This window comes from Rhineura floridana, chromosome 9 (assembly GCF_030035675.1).
Source record: "Rhineura floridana isolate rRhiFlo1 chromosome 9, rRhiFlo1.hap2, whole genome shotgun sequence".
Taxonomy (NCBI): Eukaryota; Metazoa; Chordata; class Lepidosauria; order Squamata; family Rhineuridae; genus Rhineura; species Rhineura floridana.
The window spans coordinates 55,448,810-55,472,576 of record NC_084488.1 but is presented as its reverse complement, the minus strand read 5'-3'; the positions used below and the strand labels follow the sequence as shown (position 1 = coordinate 55,472,576).

Below are 23,767 nucleotides of genomic sequence, written 5' to 3'. Positions count from 1 at the left end.
TTAGTACCTTAACTTAGGTAAAGGGGTCCAACATGGCAATGGCAACAGTTCTAGGGTCACCAAAGGGGGACTCTTGCCATCAGAAGTAATGAGAGCAACAATATGGAGACATACAGTCACAAAGCTGGTAGATTGCTGTTAAGTTCGGTCTTGCCATCCACTATCAAAGACGACTAGTTTCCACAAGGTCACCCAAAGACAGAAGGACCTATTCCAGCATGTGTATCTTGTGAACTCTTGATTGGGAGGGATCAACGCATGTCCCTGAAGCAAACAAGGCAGCAATAGAGCCTAGCAGAGGCAACTTGTTATCACAAAGGGTGTCCTGTCTATGCCATCAAAACACAATGCAGAAAAGGGGGGGAAAGACTACCTTTTGTTTTATTCTAAGAGAAACAAAAGAAAAGAGAAAGTTCCATCTGATGCAGGTACAATTATGCTCAAAAAGAAAATGAGGGGAATGTGGTCACACCCTTTTGAGCATGAACTCTGAAATGGGATGGGCTCCCACAGTAGTGTAGTGGCAAATTCAGAAGTGCAGGGTCCCTTCATGATAGTTCCACCATGCCCCTTATAGCTACACTCCCAGGATTCATTGTTCCTTCTGCAATTACAGAATTATAGAATAAAAGAAATTGCTTTGTGCATAGGCTCCCCAACCCCCAAACTTTCTCACTGGGGTCTAAATACTGCCAAAAACCTTCTGATTTTAAGAGTTAAGATTCTTTTAAGAGAAGACTCTTCTCAGTGGCTAACATGCTGGTCTCCCATACACCTCTGGTCTCCCATTAAAAAAAATCTGTACGACCTAGCTCTACAAGGATATGAACGTTGAAGCCATGGATCTGGGTTTGGGTTCTATGCATAGCAGAGGCCACAAAGAATAATTTTATAGAACTTGGTCATAATTTGAACAATGTGTGTTTATTTCAATTTTACACAAGATAGAAAGGTTGCAATTAAGATCTAATTATTCATTTTGCCATTGATCAATTACATTAAGGCACTTAAACTTTCCAAAAATTTCAAGTAATTATTGGTTATGGAAGCAGAAATGAAAGTTTATTAGTAATCTTTATTAGTAAGCTGAACACAAAGCTTTCTTCCATGAGCCCAAATAACAAAGCTACGTTTTGCTATGGCTATGTATCTTCATAATATAGTACATAAAGGTTATTTAAGCTACCCGTATAATACCTTCCCATGCCTCTTATAGTCATAAAAGTGGCAGCTCAACAAGGTCAACCAAATCTATAATTACCAGGAAAAAAGGTCAACAAGCTAATTTTGCCATTAAACACAACTGCTTGGGTACTAAATGGGTGTTTGCATGGTTCTGTGGGGATTCAGCCACAGTGTGTATTCATACTAGAAGTGAACACTCTGCAAGATTTAGAAGAATGGAGGTTACTTTTTTGTGCTAATTTTTGGTTGTCTGTAGGTGTACATTTCCATAGTGTTTCCATAGTTTGACAGAGTGTACAACAATTTATCTTATTGATTTGTAATATTTGAATGTACATATTTTAAAATTTTATATGGTTTTGTGTTAAGACCTAAAAACAATGTTGTCCTTCAGTATTATTTTTATCTTTGTTTATAGCTCCTGACAAAGGAGTCTCATCTCTGTAAGGCATTGAGCCACATAAACATCTCATTTCAAGAAGTACCAGAGCTTATCTTCACTGTTCTATAGGGTACTAAATAAAGCATGCTAAATCCTTCAATTTAAAATTGGAGAATTAAGCACTTGCCCACTAAACTTGGCTGGAAAATGCAATATTGTTTTATGAACTGACATTTGTTGACATAGAATAATGAAGTTGTTCTACACACTCAGCATATAATTCAGAATTTAAACATATTTCACTTACTCTTGGTTGGACAATCTTTTTTAATCCACAGATACTCCTCAAACACAGTTTTCTTCTATTATGTTGACAAATACATATATTAGTTTAAAACAGCTACTACAGAATGTACTGATTCATAAAAACTATTTTTCCAAGAACTTGGATCATACGAATTCAAGACAGAAATATAGTCATGTTTAAATCTCTCCATTAGAATTAAGTATGCTCTATAAAATTTGTGCCACTATTCCTACATTTGTAATCAGTTGTAAAAAAAGTTATACACTTGGATTTCATACAAAATAGTGTATATTTTTGTACATAATTGAGACACCCTCCTCACAAGAAGATACAAAAGAATACACAGCACTCATGTATAAAATTTTACATTCTCCATTTCCCTCAAATGACAGAAGTACCACCTAACTTAAAGAAGATTAGCACTGTTAGGAGCAGCAGATGATCGAGATGGTATTGGAGGCGGAGGAGGTGGTGGTGGCGGCGGCGGAGGTGGTGGCGGCAGAGAAAGCAGTGACAACAACGGATCATAAATATTCTGAATACACCCGTGAGGCCACCCCCAAGTTACAGATGGAGGAGGAGGTGGAAAATTTGCCTCATTACTAACAATTTCAAACGGTGGGGGAGGAAAAGAGTATTGATGCCTCAGATTCTCCTGCCTCTGCTGCTGACAAAAAGTTGAAGGCTTTTGCAGTTCTGTAAAGTCAGAGTAATGTTGTGGGGGCTTTATATACTGTCTGAAGGAACATGGAGAAGCAGATGAATGACGAAATCTACTTCTCTCAAAGCTGGAATTAGGTTGTCTCCTGCAATATCCACTTGAATAATCCGAAGAACATTGTCTTCTGGGCTGGTAATGAACTTCATTCTTATCTACAGAAAGAAACAAAAAGCAATTATGACATCTGGCAATTCATGGTAATTGTGGGAACAAGTGGGTTGTTTCCAATGAGGACTCCAGTGGCAGATCTAGTGTTCTGAATTTGAGTTCCATCACTTGGTCTGCCATGTAGTGATCAATATGGACAGCCTACACCTCTAAAATCATACAGAAGACAGACCATTTGGCCAGGAAGCCCAGTGGAAATCAGTAAAGTCATATGAGAAGTAGGTGTGGGGGAAAAGTTGTGTTTGATGGCAGATGGAAAAAACTAAGAATGAACCTGGAAGAGGCCACTGTGGAAAGTCTAAAACTGCTACTAGCATTATTTCACCCAACAAAATATTTTACCACTCATGTTTGTTAGCCCTGCAAGTTGCCAGAGGCATGTACTGCAAACAAAAAACATACTTATTTTATGTTCTATCCTATGATGTGACCCAATTAATGTTACTTTTTCTTGGAAGGAGCTGGGAACCTTTTCACCTTTCTACCTGGCAGAACACACTGCTGACTGCCATCCTGGGTTTCTTTGGGAGGATGGGCAGGATACAAATTTAATAAATACCTCAGGCTTCTGCAGCTAAAGAGATATATATCCCCCCCCGCCCCATTAGTTTATTTTGTACAAAAGCAATGGAGTTTGAAAGGCTCACACGAGGGCTAAAATTTAAAATTAAACTGATATTCAAATAATACAGTAAACCATCAATGAAACTGGCCTTTTCATATACTTTAATTTGGTTTGAAGTCCAACATTACTATTCTGTAATAGCATCTACTTACTAGAATCATCTTGTTGTGTTCGGCACTTCTTTCTTCTTAAAATTTGTGATTTCTTTTGCTGCTTTGCTGTTCTCTCTTTCTCATCATCACTATAATCTAAAGCCTAGATCAAAACATTTAAGTAAAAAACTGGATGCCGAACAGAAAATACCAATGGTTTCTTTTTATTAGCTATCAGCTGACAATACCATGATATCCAAAACTCATTAATGAACCTGACACTTTGGAATACACTATGACACCTTTACTACCATTGCAAGTGAAAAATATAAGAAACAAATATTTACTTAGGATTCCAAACCAAGCATGATAAAACTAGTTTTGTATCTTTCCTTAATCTACTATTCACACAAAGGGGAAACAATCTGAAACAGGACCAAGAACAAATTTCGCATCAGGAATACAGAATTAAAACATCATATTCTTGATGACAGGACCATGGGCTTGGATCCTAACCTTCCTTTCATGAACAGAATGTTCGCGACACATGGTTTTCTCACCTCCCCCTTCCCTCTGCAGTCCCCTGAAAAATCTGCACCTGGGAGTTAGGGGAACCTTGAGAACAGTATAGGATATGATGCGAGGAGCTTCAGATAGAGGGCGAGTTGGTAGAAATCACTCCCTCATTAAGTGAATGAAGGAGCAATTTGGAATCCAAGCCAACATAACTTTTCAGAAGATGAATGAACTCTTTTAAAGACTGATAATAACTTTTCTTTGAAAGTCCAACATTCAGAATACTGAAGTGTGGACCTAAAGAACTCAAACTGGTTCTCAAAAAGAGCCAATGAAGATGCAGATATGATATTTGTAGCCTTATCTCTAGAAGCAAATATATAGTTATTGTTCAGTCATGTGTTTTAAAACTGCTGTAACCCGCCTATGACCTTTGGGTAATAAATTCTAACAACAACAACAAGAAGTTAAGATTCTCTACGGAAAGAAATTCATTTTCTATTGAAATGAGTGCCACAGACATTATTTAAATGGTTTTCTATCCATATCCCACTTAAAAGAAGTGCACTTTAAATTGGAACCATTTACAGACATTCAAGATGTACTAGCCTCAGGTGGTGGTTCTTCATCATTTTTCCATGATGCATCAGATCCTCTCTCTCTAGAAAATGAGACAAAGTGAAAGATCTACATACTGGACATCATCTATATATGACAGTCACTAATGACCTCAAGTCTAAGGAAAGGATTAAGCATCACAATCCAAATACTAGATGCAGCCTGAGCAAAACAGAATCCGATTACCTAGAACAGCTTCCTATATGGATATCACTTTCACATAGAAAAATACACTTGTATGCCATACTGTACAACACACACATGCCAAATTCATCTTGTGTGGAAAGCTACACTTGGCAAAGAAATACATGAGGCATATTTGTCATTACAGTGCACATGAAGAAGTGATATCTGTGTGGGAAAATCTTGTGTGGAGTGGCTTTTATTTAAAGCTCATAAAAGCTGTGATTCCTAGGACACCATTTGTCTTTTGGGAGATCCCTTCTCTCACATGTGGATGCATGCGTATGGCTTAAAAACCTAGTTGAAATCTTCCAAAGGCTCATTCTGGCCAAGAGCATGAGCCAGAAAACAATGGCTCAAATCTTACCTCCGCCACAAATTTACTAAGTGGTCTTAGGCAAGTCACAGTTCATTCAGCTCCAAGCTCCTATTGAGATAGTACTAGCAATCTTACACCAAATTGTATGCGAAATACTTTGAATTGTTGAAACATAACTGTAGAGGTTAAAGTGCATGTGGAGTAGTACAAGGTGAAAACCTGGTAGACTCCCTAAAACTTTGAAGTCTACAATGGGCAGGAATTTTAGTAATCTTTAAACTATTTTAAATGCTTTTATTACTTATTTCTGAACTTAATCCACTCTGAAGTTTAGGGATAGAGAATGCAACTCAAATGAATAGGTATTTTAAAAGCTCCTTTTTCTGGAGAGCTGAAAATACTCAGATTCCTAACAGCATGAAACACAAGATATTTGTTAAACCAATATATTTTTCAAGGCACTATGTGTAAAAGTATGGAGCTACATCCTAAATTTAAGCACACAATAACTGTAACAAGGCTGCTCTGATCCATTCATATATCAAGAAAATATAGGTTTATATATACATATTAAAAAACAGAGTTTGCAGCCTGACAAATTTAAAAACAATTTCAGTGAACTGTCAAAGAATACTAATGAGCCAATGTCAGTCAGCGAGCCCTAATATTACTGTCTAGACAGAAATAGATTTCAACTGAAATAGTCAGGGCCCGATCCAGTACAAGTCCAAGCATAGCAGCTGCAGTAGAGGATTCCCTCATGGCTCAGAGCCTTACTACCCACCCACCCACCCACGGCCATCCCCACAGACCCCCTTCTGTCTACCATGCAAGTTACAAGGGAAACAGAACGCACACACAGAATGGGAATATAGACGACTCACATGGACTTTCCAATACCTGCAATAACCCCCCATGCTTTCTCCTCATGCCTTTATGCATGCATAAGGTAAGACAGAGAGCCAGTGTGGTGTAGTGGTTAAGGTGTTGGACTACGACCTCGGAAACCAGGGTTCGAATCCCCACACAGCCATGAAGCTCACTGGGTGACCTTGGGCCAGTCACTGCCTCTCAGCCTCAGAGGAAGGCAATGGTCAACCCCCTCTGAATACTGCTTACCATGAAACCCCTATTCATAGGGTCACCATAAGTCGGAATCGACTTGAAGGCAGTCCATTTCCATTTCATTTTCAAGGTAAGACAGATGAAAAACGTAACTTTTGAGCACATACATGCTCCTTCTACTTAATCACGCCTTCAGTACACAGAATAGGTTGTTGCCACAAAGAAGGCACAAAGTCATCTCCACCTGGTGTAATGAATATTCTGAAGCAAGGAAAAGGGGTATCAACAGACGCATCTTACGTAGTGCAGGAGAGATGTTTCATCTATTTCAAACTGGGTAAGAAGCCTTCTGGGAGATGATACAACACATAATTTAGACTTTTGACCTAAATAATTTCAATGTAGGTGGAATTTTTAATCAGAAATCCTAAATCCACAAGGCTAATTATGCTCAGGAATTATTTTTGGATTTCCTAAGGCAATGATCGGTCTAGAATAAAAGCCCTGTTCGTATCAAATTTACAGCTAAAAAAAGGAAATTGGGAAGGAACAAAGCAAGCATCTCAGGGGAGAATAAGACTCAACGTAAAATCTGTATGTAAGTAGAATGAGAGGCTCATATTTATATATAGGATATTGTCTAAGCACGTTCAAATGCATCATTTAGGACAACATTCTAAGCAGAGTTCTAAATCTGAGACTTTCAAGATGCACACATTTACATAATCTAGACTTACCGTTTTAGTTTTTCTGGAAATATATACTGGGTGAAGCTTTCAATCGATGGAGCAAAGTACACAGCATCATGCATTTTAATACCTTTCGATTCAATATGCTCAGGATTGTTAAATCGTAGCACATAAAAGGGATGCGACACAGGGCCAAATACCTCAAAGACCTATAAGACGAAGGATGTTATAGCTAAAAAAACACCATTAGACATTCTATATTTTAGCATTTGCCAACCTGCTCCCCTCCACATATTTTGGACTAACTCCCAGCCAGCACAGCCATGCTGGCTGGGGCTAATGATAGCACTAATCCAAAACACCTGAAGCCACCAAATTGGGGAACACTGCTATAACACCATGATCCCAATTGGGAAGACTGAGGCCCCCAACAGGAAGCCAGATTTCAGCTGAACATCAGGAAAAACTACCTGTTAGAGCAGCACTTCCTAACTGTTAGAGCAATGGAACCAATGACCTATGGAGGTGGTGGGCTATCCAACACTGGAGGCATTCAAGAGGCAGCTGGACAGCCACCGGTCGGGTATGTTTTAACTTAGATTCCTGCATTGAGCAGGGGGTTGGACTCGAAGGCCTTATAGGCCCCTTCCACCTCTATTATTCTATGATAAAATACTATGCCATATCCAACAGTGTTACTCAGCAGCCAGTAAGACTTCCATCAGTGGAAAGGAAGGAAAGTAATTTTTAGGGATTCCCCCTCCCTACTGCAATGCCACACACCCTAAATCTGCTTCAGAGGGTTGGGTGATTCAGGGCAGATTTAGAGAGGGTGCAAGGGGTTCAGAGGAGAGGGAGAATCACTGAAATTGCTTCTGTTCCGCTGATGGAAGCCTTACCATAAGAAGAGCAACACCATTGGATACAACCCTGAAAGGACTTTCCTCCATGCTCCATACATTTCAGGCAAGTTTCCCTGATTACTTAGGAAGGCAATCCAATTTCACATAAATTCAGTAATAGGCAAAAAACCTTGCAGTTTAAGAATGTACCTGTAGCCAACAGATATTTCTATCAAACTTTAAAAAGCAGGGAAATTGGGTGGCTATAGTGAATGCACCAGGGGAACAGGAGACCTGACCTCCTTTCTGAGATATTATACTGCCCTACAAATTTGTAAAAATGCAAACACAATTTGGGATGGTCTTTCACATTCCAGTCCACTTCTTGTGTAGCTCAGAAGAATTTGGTAACATTTGGAGGGGAGGGGATTGGAAGGGGAAAGAGGGGATGGGGAGGGGAAGGGTAAAGGAAGGGGCAAGAGGGAGGGGAAAGGAGGGAAGGTTTGAACATTTGCATGCTTTTTGAGTTGAGTGGGATTTACTCCTGTGCAATCATGCTAAGGATACATGAAAGTGACCTAGGGGAGGGGCAGGAAGGGGAGGAGGGCAGGGCAGGGAAGGGGAGGAAGGGAAAGGGGATGGGAGGCGATTGGATGGATGGACATTGGGCAAAAAGGAAGACCCTTTCCTTTCCAAAAGGAAAACATTGTAAATAGCATTATTCTTTTTCAGGGTTTCCCCCACCTTTTTATTCTACAGCAGGAACATGTGGCCTCCCACCCAAATTTAAACCAAAGCTGTCTCTGGCCACATCCACACCAGACCTTTTTTCACTTTAGACAGTCATGGCTTCTCCCAAAGAATCCTGGGAAGTGTAGTTAGTGAAAGGTGCTGAGAGTTGCTAGGAGATGCACTGTTCCCCTCACAGAGCTTCAACCAGAGCAGCTGACTGTTAAACCAGTCTGGCCACTGGAGCTCTGTGAGGGGAATAAGAGTTTCCTCTCAGCACCTTTCACAAACAACACTTCCCAGGATTTTTGGAGGGAAGCCATGACTGTCTCAAGTGAAATAAAGGTCTGGCATGGGTTTGGCCCCCTAATTAGGTGAGCCCAGCACATGTGAGTCTGGCTTTTAGAATACTGCCACTTGGTTCTTACTGAGCATGCCCAACATTATCACTGAGTTCAATACAAAATTTCTTAAATTAAAAATCAGCCAGGCATTTTTTTAACTTCTAAACTGCAGAAGATGAAGGTCAGAGTACGGAGCAAGGTCAGTAATAGGATTACAGGTACTCTGTGAACATGGCTGATTATTATGAATTTCAACAGATTATGAGAATTCTGACAGAAAAAAGTCCAAAAGGGCTCTGGCATTTTTTTTATCTCTCTGTTTACAGTTTGAACTCTCAATTCTCTTGACTCTTTTGTGTATCACCATGAAAATTTAGAGGGTTGTTAAGCAAGGGTTTCTGAGTTCAGGACTATAATTTTTGTAAGGTTTTGTTTTGAAATGAGCTTATGGGAAGCATCAGAATGGCATGGGAGATATTTTCAATATGACACTGCGGAATGCGAAAAATCCATGCTGACAATAGTATACAGCCACTCTCTTGGCTGTATAATACATACACGTAAGTGCAGTATAAGACATAAGCAACAGGCTCACAATATAACAAAAAAGATTTTAAACTATATTTTATCAACAGCTGTATTCTATGCAACTTTTTAAAAAATCAGCCATTTTAATGATGCAGTTGTCTTCAAGAAGGTTGCTTCCTATGTAATATATCTGGATAGTACATTTATACTTTCAACATATTTGTACCTCTTTAGTTATGTTTGCTAAAAAAAAATCTCTCGGAAATCCATTAGCAGTACATCAAAATATGTAGAAACCCAGCAACACCAAGAGCCAAGATGTTTTAGAACAGGGACAGGGAACCTTTCTCAGCCTGAGGACCACATTCCCTTGTAGGCAACCTTCGAGGGCTGTGGCTCCTCAACGTTTTTCCCTACACATCACTTGAAAATTGCTGAGTCTTAGCAGATCACTTAATGTCTCTGCCTGTTGTAGCAATTGTCATGGTTTGTGCTAGATGCCCTATCATTTTTAATTTTACTTTTATTGCTTTTTTACTTCTTATATATTTTATAAGCTTTAATGAAGCTACAGTTTGGAAACCTCTGTTCTAGGGGCTGCATGCCAGCAGTGGGGGCCAGAAGCAAGAAGTGGGTGGAGCAACAGATCTGACTCTTATCTTTGTGCATTAGGCTTCATACCACCCACAAAAAATTCATAGATTCGCACAAACAGCCAATTCAATGACACATTCCAGCCAGGGAAAAGCACCTGGCATGGGTACAGAGCAGGGGCAGTGTGAGGTTTACCCTGGGGAGAGTCTTGATGTCCCAGATAGAGGGCTGGAAAGCCACATTTGGTTCCAGGCATGAGGTTCCCTATCCCTTCTGCAAATAAATTACAATATATACAAGTGGCAAGCAATCTACTCACCTTTCCCACTGAATGATGATCTTCTTTGAAAAGCACAGTGTCTTCATTCACTGGAGGCAGCCCTTTCTGTGACTCTATTATTACTAAAAAGAAAGTATTATAAAGCTGACAAGCCATTCCAAATTTTCAAAAGGATAAATAGCACCAGTTTGAATCTCATTGTCCTGCTTCTAGGCCTCATGGTTCAAGTTTTAAAGACTACTTTAAACTAAAATATTAATCTATAGCTACCCTGATGAATAAAGTATGGATCACATATGTTAAATCATGGCCTAACTACCTAAGAAGTAGAAACATTATGGGCAGTGAGTATGGGTTGTGAAGTAAAGTGCTGTTTTGAAACAAATGCACTTTTTCCATGTAGGAGGACCTCACAGCAGCAGCTACTTTACATTTGACAGCAAAGCACAGAAACAGAAGACTGGGTGTCAAGTATGAGGTGGGGGGATGAAAATGAAGTTGCACTGACAGTCATTCCAATGAAGCTACTTAAGTGCACATTACTAAAAACAATCTTGCAAATCCACCAGGAGCAGAGGAGTAGGGTATATATTCATGGGCTTATGCAATGTGTTGCTTACATTTATGTGTTGCTAGCAGCACTGCACATCACAGGATAGTGTATCTAGCACTGTATAAGTCTGGCTTGAGTCAATGTTAGCTGGGAGGGAAGGGGAGACTAGAAAGGGGAAGTAGTGAGGGAAAGCATCATTCATGCATAATGGCAGGCCGCAATTTGTTTACTCACGTCCAACCCTTGGGCTCAAAATAGGAACGTGTAGCAAGGGGGGGGGCTGAGACACAAGCTGCTATACTGTTTACAATTTGATTTGTTATTTGTTTCTGGTTTGATATCTGGTTTATATTGTTGCTTTATGGTCTTAGCATTATCTATTTTATATTTGTATGTATCACCCTGGAAACCTTTGGGTTGAAGGACCAAATATAAATAACATAGCTGCTTGAATCAGCTACTGTTTCGAAAACTACAAGGGAGGGCTTCGTTTGGTTAAAATTACATAAGAGATTTGTTGTTTCTATTAATACTCTTACCCTACCTTCCTGCCCCTGCCAATAATTTGAGCACTGGAGACAATGTAACGATATATATTGATTGATATGACTGGATACTACTGGTGATTCCACCATGGACCAAAGAGAGATCAGTGAACAGGAAGCATATTGGACAACCCATGAAGCAAACAACTAATCAGAGAAGAACAGCTGGCTGTTTGCTTGTACCAGCACATGCACTGTCACAGCAGCACCCTATCTGAAGGTACTCCTACGATCAAGCTGTTGGGAGACAAATAGTATTGTTAGTACTAACTGTGTTCATTGTTTACAGTTACTTATTGCTACAAATTAGAAAGCTGTATTGTTTCCACAGATTGCAGTTAGTTTTAGCTACAGTTAATAGATGCCTATCAGATTGCTTTCACTCTCCATTAAAGATGAAATTTACTAGGATGGTATAATTGATGAGTCAGAGATCAGAAGCTTTAGGAAAAGTGCTATTATGACAGTTTGCTGTACAGTCAGGTAGCAATGTAATGAACTGTGCGTATCACTAATAAACTGTTAACTGTATCATATACTTTCTGACAAATTCCACTTTTAACCTATATGAATAGCTATATAAAGAGTATCACAAATAAGGCAGATGATCTGATACAATTTAATAAAATTGTAAATTACTCCTAATTATCCAGCAAAAATCTAATGTTCATTGCTAGAGAAGCAATAAAATGTGTTTGCAACATTTATTAATAGAAATCCATTTCCTGGGAAGGAAGTAATCTATTGAGACAGTATAATGATCAATTAAATACTCACATTCATACACTTCTTCTCATAAACTCCCAAGTACAATTAATACAACAGCGACAGCCTGATCCCATCCCTACCTGGGCTATAAAGGCAAGGCAACAGACAGCAAAAAAGAAACTCCCTGGTAAAACCAACATCATACTGCACAGTGATCCTGTGGATGGACAGACCGGCAATGACTTTGCTCTCTTCTCACCCGTCAGATGCAAAAAAATACTGCATCACACAAAGTATTTCAAAAAGGCCTGCAGTTATAACCCCAGCATAGACCTGGCCTGTAACTTATTGCACCGAGTTCCAAGGCAACACAATTTTTCCACTTGTTCACATTATTAAAATATCTACTCCAGACATATCAAATATCCTCCTGTTTTGTACATTTTAAAGTTACTTCCTGCTATAAAGGGACAGAGGATATGATATTTTATATCAGCTCATAAAAAACTGCATCCAGTTTCCCCCTATGTACTGTACAAATCTAGTCCTTGTATCTCCAATGCAGATCCCGTGAAGCCTTCCCTATGGTGCCTGTAAAATGTCTGTGCAACCCTCCCTAGTCAGTGCCCCCTCTGTTATAAGGTGGAGATTGTTACTTTTTGCCCCCTCCAAAAAAGAAAACAGAACTGGAGTGGAACATAATGCTTTTCTAGTTCCAGTGAAATGGAATTCTTTTCCTCCCTCTTTTCTGTTTTTCAAGACCCAGATTGAAATTTGAGTATCGGAACAGAAAGAGGAGCTACTCAGAGGGCAAGAAGGAAAACAGAGTGACCTGGGAGACTGGGGGGGGGAACTGCACAGCAGGAATGGTGGGAGGGAAAAGAATGGGGTACCAGATGAAGAGAGAGAAGGTGCATGCATACACACATACACAGCAGGTAAAAGTCACATCTAGCAAAACAGATCCTCTTGAATCTGCCTATTTTTAATGGGTTACCCCATCCTTCTCAATCCATAGATAGCACCTGTCTCTATTGAGAAGTGTAAAAGGTTATGGATCTGACACTTTCCACGACAGACATGGCTCACAAATACGGATCAGAAACATGAATCATTATGGATCCTCATGATTTTTACAAGAAATCCCTTTAAAACTACCATTAAATCATAGGTCACCCACTTTGTCTACATATATGTTCTGTACTTTATTGATATTCCATGTGAAAATCATACAGATCTATGAGCGTATGTGCCTTTGATCAATATTTTTGTGCTTTGGTGGTGCTGGCAAGTGCTGGATCGATTTTTTTCTTTTTTACACTGCAGTCTACCATTGTATGTTTCATGATGGTTGCTTTGGGGGAACCCTGCATAAAAAAATATGCAATTCAATTTTAATTCAAGGTTATCCATTTTAATTCTACTGGATCTGATTTTAACCAGACCCCATGGAAAAGCAAGGAGTGCAAAATAGAGTGCACCCACACATAATCACTGTCTATGAAGACAGAACATGACTTGGGGGAAGGGAACATAAGAAAAGCCTGCTGGATCAGGCCAGTGGCCCATCTAGTCCAGCATCCTATTCTCACACCGGCCAACCAGATGCCCATAGGAAGCCCACAAGCAGGACCCGAGTGCAAGAGCACTCTCCCCTCCTGCGGCTTCCAGCAACTGGTTTTCAGAAGCATACCGCATCTGACTATGGTGGCAGAGCACTGCCATCATGGCTAGTAGCCACTGACAGCCTTCTCCTCCATGAATTTGTCTAATCTTCTTTTAAAGCTATCCAAGTTGGTGGCCATCACTGCCTGTTGTGGCAGCGAATTCCATAGTTTAACTACACGCTGCATGAAGTACTTTCTTTTGTATGTTTTGAATCTTCCAACATTCAGCTTCATTGAATGTCCACATGTTCTAATGTTATAAGGGGAAGAAAAACTTTTCTCAATCCACTTTTTCCATGCCATGCATAATTGTATACACTTCTGTCATGTCGCCTCTGACTCATCTTTTCTCTAAACTAAAAATCCCCATATGCTGCAACCTTTCCCCATAGGGGAGTCACTCCAATCCCTTGATCATTCTAATTGCCTTTTCTGAACCTTTCTCCAACTCTACAATATCCTTTTTGAGGGGAGGCGACCACAACTGAGCACAGTATTCCAAATGCAGCAACACCATAGATTTATACAACAGCGTTATGATAATAGCAGTTTTATGTTCAGTTTCTTTCCTACTGATCCCTAGCATGGCATTTGCCTTTTTCACAACTGCCACACGCTGGGTCGACATCTACATGGAGCTATCTGCTACAACCCCAAGGTCTTGTTCTGGTTAGTCACTGCCAGTTCGGAACCCATGAGTGTGTCAAAATTTAAGATTTTTTGCTCCAGTATGCATACATTATAAGTACAGAAATAAAATTACTAATATGTACAGCAGAGATATTTCCCACTACCTCTCTCTATGCCAGGCATTTTTGAGCCTACATCTCCTTTTCTTTTTTGTTTCCTGCACCATGTTAAACTACAAGTGGAAGTTCATGTGATACAACACTTTACTTTTTTAAAAAAAGAGATAGCAAAAAGTCCAATATCTTTGTTTGCTTTATTCATATTTTAACTTTGTGTGATACAAACAGGAGTTTCTTGAACAACTTTTCTGGAATCAGGCCGCCTCTCCTAGCATGGAGAACTTTGCTTCTTGGCTCAATTGGAGTAAAGTAGATGTTCATTTGTAAGTTACAACTTAATATATAAAGTATCCTGCCAAATGACAATGATTGTTTCAGCCAACCCTGTGATACAATAGTGTGCCTCTTTGTAATGTCATATTATCTATTACTCCCAACTTTAGCTGTGGTTCCAAGATAACCACATTCAACTAAACAAAGGATAGACAAATGTTCACAGTAAATATGAAAATATTGTCACCAATATAGAACTGAATCACTTTCAGGGCCAGATTATCCATTAGGCTTAGTAGGCTGAAGCCTAGGGGCCCGGAGCTCTTAGGGGCCCGCGGGGCACTGGCCCGAGGGCCCCTGCAGCTACAGGGGGCCCTCCACTCTCCTTCCGCGATCTGCAGAAGCATCCGTGGACCGCCATCCCCCTGCTATACCTACCTTTCTGTTGTTTTTTGCGGCTTGCAGGTTTGCCATTAATTAAGATGGCGGCCGAGGTTTCCCTAAGGAGCTGAAGACTCTGCCGCCATCTTGGCTGATGGCATCCATGCGTGCTACACGCACGCGTTGCTGCCATCAACGAAGATGGTGGCAGAGTCTTCAGTTCCTTAGGGAAACCTCTGCCGCCATCTTAATTAATGGCAAACCTGCAAGCCGCAAAAAACAACAGAAAGGTAGGTGAAGCGTGGGGATAGGGGGGCCCAAACACCAATCAGCCTAGGGGCCCTCCTCAGCTTAATCCGGCCCTGATCACTTTGTGTGCAATCCAACTCACCTTTCTACCAGGGTGGGGGTAGTTGGATACAGTGGCCTCCTGGCTGTACTGGCAGGCTCCCAGCACCACTGTGCTCTGCTGGCAGCAGCCCTCCGCCATGGCTGAGCTGCAGCGCTGCCAGGAGCCTGCCAGCACCACCGGGGACAGCCAGTCTCATTAACAGAGATCTGGCGGAAGCCCTGAAAATGGGGCATTCCTGGGGCATAGCCATGTGGGGGAGACGTAAGATCTTCCTCACATTTGGAGCCCTCCCCTGGGACCCGATCTATCCGGAATCTCCAGCAGCCAAAAGGCCGCCACAGTAAGAACATTTCCATGGTGGCCTACAGGAAGTGCTTACTCCCCGGGAGGCCTGTTCGTGGGAACTAGCGCTTCCCAGCCAGTCCATGTGCATGGCTCCTAATGGAGCCAGCGTTTAGCTGGGGCGGCAGCTCCTGAGCGGGAGGAGGATCCTGCGGGGCTTTTCACCAGCTCCTCCTCCGCCAGTCCCCCTTCCACTGGCTCCATGTCATTTGGATTGCTCTGCCTGTGGACTATTAAAGATTATCTTCTACCAATGGAAACTTGCACATTTCAGTATTCATGGCACTATTAAATAACATTCAATTATGCAACCAAAAACTAAAACATCAGTTGTACCTACACACCAAGCACAAAAACCACTCTTTTTAACACTTGTATTTGATTTGCTTTGATATATTGCCATTCAACCCTTACTCTCACAGCACTTCAGTTTATCTCAGCCAGAGTGGCTCAACTGGTGTCTCTAGACAACCTTTCCACGTAACACACTTTTTAGCACTGGCAATTGAAAAAAAAGTTAGGAATTCTTAAAAGAAAATATTCTTGGCATTGTATAGACATCTTGCTGGGTCACCGAGAGAGACTAGTGGGGAGTAAAAGGCAGTAAGAAGATGAAAGGAGAATTTGGCAATGGCTAGATTTTAATTACAGTAGGGTTCCGTTTTCCGGCATTCTGCTGATGCAGCGGCTTTCAATTAGGGGAAATTCCCTGTTTTAAAGCCGATTTTGCGCCTTTGCGCACGACGCGACCCATTATAGTCAATGGGTTCTGCTTTACGGCGATTTCTGCTTTACGGCGGGGGCCTGGTCCCTAACCCGCCGTATAAGAGGGGCCCTACTGTATATATGATGCAATAATACTCATGGAGATGCTAGATGTAAGGTGGAAGACAAGTACTCTGCATTTTGGAGGGACAAAGGAGGCATAAGAAAAAATTATAGGGTGCACTCTGATAGCATCCTACAAGAGACAGAGAACAGCTGTACAGATGAGTGTGGGAAGGGGGGAAGGGAGAGAGAGCAGTTTAGGGAAGGTATTCATCAAGTTGTGAAACCAAGAGTAGGTCTACTGATCAAGGATTTTGCCTACTCCTTGAAACTGAACTGTACTGTGCCTCTGCCATCTAACACTTAGAAATATGATACCATGATTATTTTTCATTCTTCTATCCTGACTGTCCTCTGAAAGGTGCCTTCTTGCCAAAACATTAAGCTGCTGACTGTTCTATAAGCAATTACCTAAATGAGAATATGTTGTTTTCATGAAAGAAAGAAAATATAGACATCTTGCTTACCTAGGCACTCAATGATGCTGGAAACTTTTCCAAAAGACATAAGTTCAACTGATTCAGGTAGAATTATGGTAAAATCTTCAATAGGAGGTGTCTCCTGTTGGATAATTTTCAGAATTTATTTTCATAATAAAGTATAAATTCTACCACTGCCCACCCTGGATTAATTCATTTGTAGTTGTCTGTGTAGGTACATATATAATCGCAGACTTAAAAGCCACGTTTGGTTAACCTTTGGTCAAACCACTTCTAATTATTGCAAAATCTGCATGATGATATGCACTGTACCCAAAGAAAGGCAAGCAAGGTACAAAAGGGACTTTTCTGATTGTTTCTGTCCAAATCACCAAAACTGGCAAAGGTTGTGCACGCACATTATTTTCATGCCTCTTTGAGTTTAGTCAACAGTTGGTATAGCACAGTGGGGAGGAGAGCCTGGCTGGGAGTCCAGAGTCTGCGAGTTCAAATCCCCGCTCATGTCTCCTGGGTATCAAGGGCCAGCTAAAGATCACCCCCACAGTGAGTGGCTGAGGGGTTATGTGCCCTGCCACCTGTGCAGCTGTGGGCAAGCTGCATAGTCCCAAGGAGCCCCGTTGCCCCTCAGCTGGTAGATGCGGACAAGGAAGGGGCTGGCTTGTGCAGCTGTGGCAAGCTGAGCAGGTCCTAGCCAGCTGGGGAGGACTAGCCTCAGAGGGAGGCAATGGTAAACCCCCCTCTGAATACTGCTTACCATGAAATCCCAATTCAGAGGGTCGCCATAAGTCGGGATCGACTTGAAGGCAGTCCATTTCCATTTTGAGTTAGTCAGCCACGGAAGGCAGCACAGGTAGCTGAAGGAAAGCAAGCAGCCTGGTACTTGCTTCCCTTTGGCCTGGGAGGGCGGGGGGAGGCAGTAACCATAGCATGTGCACACATTATGCATTTCGGCACTTGCTTGCTTTAAGCAGGTGAAGGGGAAAGAGGATAGAGTGGACCTTGAAGCATGCCCTCTAAACCCAGCTTCCTACTAAACCCTGCAATGCTTTAAGTGACCATGGGAAGTGTCCCCTGTAAAATGGCACCTCACAGGTCCTTTTGTGCAAGAAAAGCTGCCTCGGCCACTTTTTGTAGCATCAGGCAATATATGCAGAAGATCCTTACGTTCAGAAATTAATGAAAGTTACAGAGTCACAGGTAGTTCCCCTTAACTAAAGTGGTAATGCAGCAGATGGCAGAACTAGGAACAGTAAGGGAAAAACAGGGCTCCCAATTCAATATTTCTTCTCTTACACTAATGAAAGGATAGGGATAGAAGCACATGAGCCTTCCACTCATCAGTTCACCCCTGCAAATGGCCACAGACAGACATTTGCAATAAAGGATCTGCCAACATAAGCAGCTTTTGCTCCCACCAGTCCCATCCCCCCACCCCTCGTCCACATGTAAGTATTCCTCTGCCCACACATTACTATTCACCTTGGGAAAAGGCAGGTTTGCTGCACACATTTACAAGGCAACAACCAATTCAATACAGGTAAGAGTCTCAGATAAACTGGCAAACTTGGTTGATGGGTGATATATAAATAAATATACATACTTCACACAATTCACCTTTTCTTCTAATAGTGGAAGAGTTATTTTCATTCTTAGATTGCTGATCATCATCTTCAGACAGCATTGGAAGACAGGAAGACGAGGAGACAGAAGATGAACTGTCTGTATCTGTATCACTGCACAAGAGTGAATTTTGTTTTACTTTTCATCATATATCTTGTCATGTTCTTCAAAAAAAAAAAGCCTTGAAAAAAGTTGTAATGGCACGAAAGACGATGAGTTGCATCCAGCAGTGTCACTCAACTGAAGATAAGGCTTCAATCAGCAGAATGGAGAAGAAACTAGTTTTCAGTGATTTATCTCACTCGCTTGGAGCACCCTCCCCCCCTAAATCTGGTCTGAAGGATCCCCAAACTCTCTGGAGTAGGTTTAGGGAGCAGAGTAAGAGGTATTACCAAAAATTGGTTCTGGCCTCCTTCTACTAATGGAAGCTATAGCAACACTAATGGACACAAGTCCGTGTTGGAAAGAACAATTATGACGGTTATCACAGGGCCACAAACTTTGGATGACTGGGTAGCCTGACAAAATGTATCCTTGCCATCAAGGGGAAGAGTTGTTAATGTAATGTCATGCTAAGCTTTAGAGACACTCTGCACAACAAGCTGCAAGGGAGGAAGCACAGTCATGCCTTCGAAAGGGCAACTGTTTGCTGAGCCTATCCAAGATTTAGCACAAGCCCACAACTTCTTCAGACTCTGGTCAGTACTATGTTCTTCTCCAGAATACACACTGCCCTGTAATAATGATCAAAACCACAACATTGATAGAGCTGAGCACTATGTTGGTCCTCAGCAAGATACTCAGCAAGTTATACTTGAATCAGCAATTATTCAAAATGTTGGAGGTGAGAGACTGAGTTAAAACAGAGTTCTCCTTCAGGTCCAGGGGGCCATTAAAAAAAAAGGGGGGGTAGAAAAAAGTTATACAGTCACAAAACCGGTGTTGTCTTCAACTATTATACTGAACTCCAATTATCCTACAATGCATAACAGCAAAACCTAGTTTATTTATTAACAATATTTAAACTCAGTAATCAGAATGCAGCCCAAACAATGTTTATGGCAATGACATCTGACTCAGGGTAAAAGTGCAGGAAAAAGTGCAGAATGTAAAGTTTATGCATGAGTAAACTTGCCTAAGATTTCAGCTCTCTCTCAAAAAGTACATTTCTAACTCTTATGACAGCAAAGATGTATTTCAGTGTGCGGTCAATGCCTGTTAAAATCTCAACAGTCAGCAAGGTGGCTCAGAGTCCCAGTAATCCAGTGCCAGCTTTATCCATCTCTTCGCTCCACTTCATTACTTTGAAGAATTATGCTAATTCACTAACAGGCAAAAAAACCTTGTGGTTTAAGAATGTACCTATAGACAACAGCTATTTCTATCAAACTATAGTGAATGCACCAGGAGAGCAGGAGACCTTATCTCCTCCCTGACATATTGTATACACATTTGTAAAAATGCAAACACAATTTGGGTTGGTCTTTCACAGTTGGTCTTCCTGTGTAGCATGGAAGAATTGGGTAACGTGTGCCTCTGAGCATATGGTGAGTGGTGGCAACACCTGCCATCTCCAAAAATGGAGAATTACATTTTTATATGTTTGTTGGTGGTGTTCTTACTTTCCTTTGTTTCTACAGAGAATCTAACCTAGAAAATTTTATTTCACTCATCACTCATCCTAGAAATCTGTGTCAAATTTGTTTTCATTAATTTCAAAGCCTTTTTACTTGTCAATGTCATATGATGGTGAAGACAGACTTTTGTGTTTCAACTTGGAGTTTATGTTCTATTTCTATTTTGGGTGCTTTAACAGTTAGAATCTGAAACCACAGTTTAATGTAAAATCAGACTGATTACAGTATGTTAAGCAATGACTCTAGCTGTTGGAAAAAACAAACTTGACCTGCCCAAGATGCATGTGTTCAGCCTGCTATGCTTAATCCACTCAATTTAAGGAAAGGTGAGTATGGTCACTTAAAAACATACAGCACACCTAGAAATTTGCTACGTCTAGAATATGTTCACTGACTACTGGTTTGTCTTGTGCAAACTGAGACATTCCTTGGTTTCATTTTTTATACTTGGTTCTGTTTTATTATATTTTGTATTGAACCTAGTTTAATCATGTGTACTATGCCTGGAAGGGTAGAAGATGGTTTTAAAATGTTTCAATTAAATAAACAAAAAGCATGTGCTTTTATCATAAACCTGGTAAGCAACCAAGCAAAACTGAGAGATGGAACACATAAAATATAAGAAGTTGCAGGTGACTTTTATTCTTTTTCCTGTATGCGATGTGTAATCAATTACTACAGAAGTGAAACCAATAAAACAGCTTTTCTAGAGTTTAATACATGGCACTAGAAAAGTCAATGCTGGGAAAAACAGAAGGAAGTTGAAAAAGAGGAAGCCAAACAAGAGGATTGATTCCATAAAGAAAGCCACAGACCTGAACTTACAAGATCTGAACCAGGTGGTTCATGACAGATGCTCTTGGAGATCACTGATTCTTAGGATCGCCATAAGTTGTAATCAGCTTGAAGGCACATAACAAGAATAATGCTTTAACAAAATTAATTCTCCAGTCTCATAGCCTCTAAAAAGTTGAGCACAGCTAAATGACAAATTGAACAGTATAATGTTCGTTATCCTTTGAATCTTCCCAGGGATTTTGAGTAAACAAGCCTCTGGCTGGCTGCACTTTATGCAAGAAGCTGCCGATTCCTAATGCTGTATGTACCCTTGTCCTTATGTTCCTATGTGCCACCTATATCTCTTTTAATAACTACGGGAACGTGAAGTAACCCACCTTTCGGTCTCAGAATTCGCTTCCGAGGACCTCCTGCCGCCGCTCCTGTCGATTACCATCGAGTCCTTCTCGCTTCCTAAAACCGCTGGACTTGACGCCGGTGGCCGGCCTTCTCCCTCTGTGCAATCTATTCCTCCGTTCTTGGGGTCACCAATAAAATCCCGAGGGCAAGAGGGAGAGCTTTGGAAAGGCTTCTCATTCATTGCCTCGCCGGGGTGGGGTTGACTATTTTCTCCTTCAGCGGGTGCCTCCGGGTAGTGGCGAGGTTTCCCGTCCGGCCTAGAGCCTGACTCCTCTCCTGTTTCAAGGTTAGAAGCCGGGCACGGACAGCCGCCAGAGGAGGACGGGGAGCCATTTACAAACGGAGGCAGTTCACCTTCCACGGTGGTATCCCTAGCGCTGGAGTTCTCGGCGGCGGGAGGCCCCACCAGGTCAGGATAAGAGCCAGGTTGCGCGGCTCCTTCTTTAGCGTCGTCTCCGTGAGGGCCGGCCCAAGCGGGCCCCACCTCCGCAGGTAGCCCCGATGGAGCCCCGGAGGCCTCCGCTGGCCGACCCTCAGGGGGAAGCGAGGCTCCTTCCTCGCCTTCCTTCAGAGCAAACCCCAGTGGGCTGGTCCCGGCCGAGCCGGAGCGTCCCTCAGGACCCGCCTTGGAAGCGACGCTCAACGTCTGTAGCTGTTCCATCACTTTCCACCCCGCGACACCGGAGTCGCTGTTAATCGCCGAGGCCGAGAGGTCATCCATTTCTAACACCTCCGCTCCACCAGCCACTACGCGCAGCAGCAACAACAGCACCACGCGCGCCGGCGACGCTACTTCCGGCCTCGTGTCTTTTCAAACGGAGAAGCGCGCGCATGCGGGGAACTTGGGGGCTCCGAGGTTCGATTCCCGTCTACGCGCAGGCGCCAGTACATAGAAAAAGTGAAGGTAGGCTGGTTATCCCAGGCGAAAAGAACAAAAATGTCACCAGATAATACGGAAAACTTATTCTTTATTACATGCTGGCCCATAAAACTGAAACCGTTATTAGGCCAACCAAGGTGTCACAGAATGATATGTAAGCTTTTGCGTTCTCTGGAACGTTTCACCAGGCTAGACAACAAAGTAAGTACCGATTCTGGATTCACCATAAGACACCTATTTTCCCTTCCCCCACTCTCTTGCCCCCACTCACAGCCTCAGGTGAGGGGAGAGGTAACGCAGGCTTCCAGGCCACGCCCCCTCTCCCCAGACCACACCCCTTACCGGTCTTGTTTCACATCTTCCTGAGTGTTTGTGGTCTTGAATCCTGATAATGTTCTTGCTTGCCGGAATGTAGAATAAAGAGGGAGTGTGCGTGGAAACTAGCATACTATACAAAGGTAAAACTTGCATTCCTTTCTTCACCCGCTTTTGCTTCGGGGCCCACCCACCACTGGCGTGTGGCCCCTGGAAGGATGTTCAGGTAGGAATATGGCCCTCAGTCTGAAAAAAGTTTTACCATCTTGCCTGCTATTTTGGTTGTCCTAATAAAGGTATTGCCGCAACATGGATTTTGAAATGCTTACATCTATACACATATTTATATTTTTATAGATAGTTTTGTTTTAATAAGGTTTTAATGTCTTTTTATTATGTTTGATAGAGTGTTTGTTTTTGTTTGCTGCCCTGGGCTCTTCCTGGGAGGAAGTGCAGAATATAAATTTAATAAATAATGATGATAATGATAACAATGCTTTTCTGACCATTAAACAAATAAATAATAATCTTAACAATGCATAAAAATACATAATTCCAAATTTAAAAAATGCAACAGAAAGCCAGGAACAAGTCAATCAAAGAGTTGGAGAGATAAAACACCAATCTTTAACAGCACACCAGAAAGCCCTTAGTGTGAGGATCGTAGGAGCCTACAGGAGTAGCAATTTTCACAATAATAATTATTATTACACTTTCTTATTAATAATATTTAATTGATAATTGATTATGGTGAATGTGATAATGAACATGGACTAGTAAAGTACTTAAGTTTGGAAATTTTACCCCTCCCTTCTGCTTGTGGGTCAAAAAATTGGATGGGTAGTTTAAATCAATATGATTCAGTCCCTACCCTACTACAGGAGCAGCTCACAGGGAGGCCAGTGCTATGCTCCTGGCCATCTGTCAGAGACACTGCTAGTCTTTACTGGGAGGGTGAAGGGCAAAGCAGCAGGGAGATGGGCACTGTGCGGGCACAGCAGTGGGAGCAGCACATTGGCCCTATCAGTGCACCCGCATAAAGCTAACTTTCCTGCTGCCTCACCCAGTAAATGCTAGTGAGCTGCTGTTGGCT

At 41.7% G+C, this 23,767-nt stretch overlaps 1 protein-coding gene across 1 annotated transcript; it reads right to left on the bottom strand.

Annotated features, from left to right (window-relative positions):
* Positions 1-905: 905 nt before the first annotated feature.
* NAF1 (nuclear assembly factor 1 ribonucleoprotein) lies at positions 906-22,429 on the bottom strand. Its single transcript, XM_061584417.1, has 8 exons — positions 21,458-22,429; positions 18,626-18,758; positions 17,053-17,146; positions 10,227-10,309; positions 6,919-7,079; positions 4,606-4,657; positions 3,541-3,643; positions 906-2,747 (listed from the first exon to the last, which is right to left on the bottom strand). The coding sequence occupies exons 1-8, from the start codon at positions 22,198-22,200 to the stop codon at positions 2,281-2,283; spliced, it is 1,836 nt and encodes a 611-aa protein (XP_061440401.1). The 5' UTR covers positions 22,201-22,429; the 3' UTR covers positions 906-2,280.
* Positions 22,430-23,767: the final 1,338 nt, after the last annotated feature.

What these genes read in the sequence shown, in the direction of transcription:
- NAF1 (XM_061584417.1), bottom strand. Translation starts at nt 22,200, where the DNA reads ATGGATGACCTCTCGGCCTCGGCGATTAACAGCGACTCCGGTGTCGCG. An exon ending in GCGAATTCTGAGACCGAAAG is followed by an intron (nt 18,759 to 21,457) that starts GTGGGTTACTTC and finishes ACTCTTGTGCAG; the next exon opens with TGATACAGATACAGACAGTT. An exon ending in AACACAACAAGATGATTCTA is followed by an intron (nt 2,748 to 3,540) that starts GTAAGTAGATGC and finishes TTCTTTCTGTAG; the next exon opens with ATAAGAATGAAGTTCATTAC.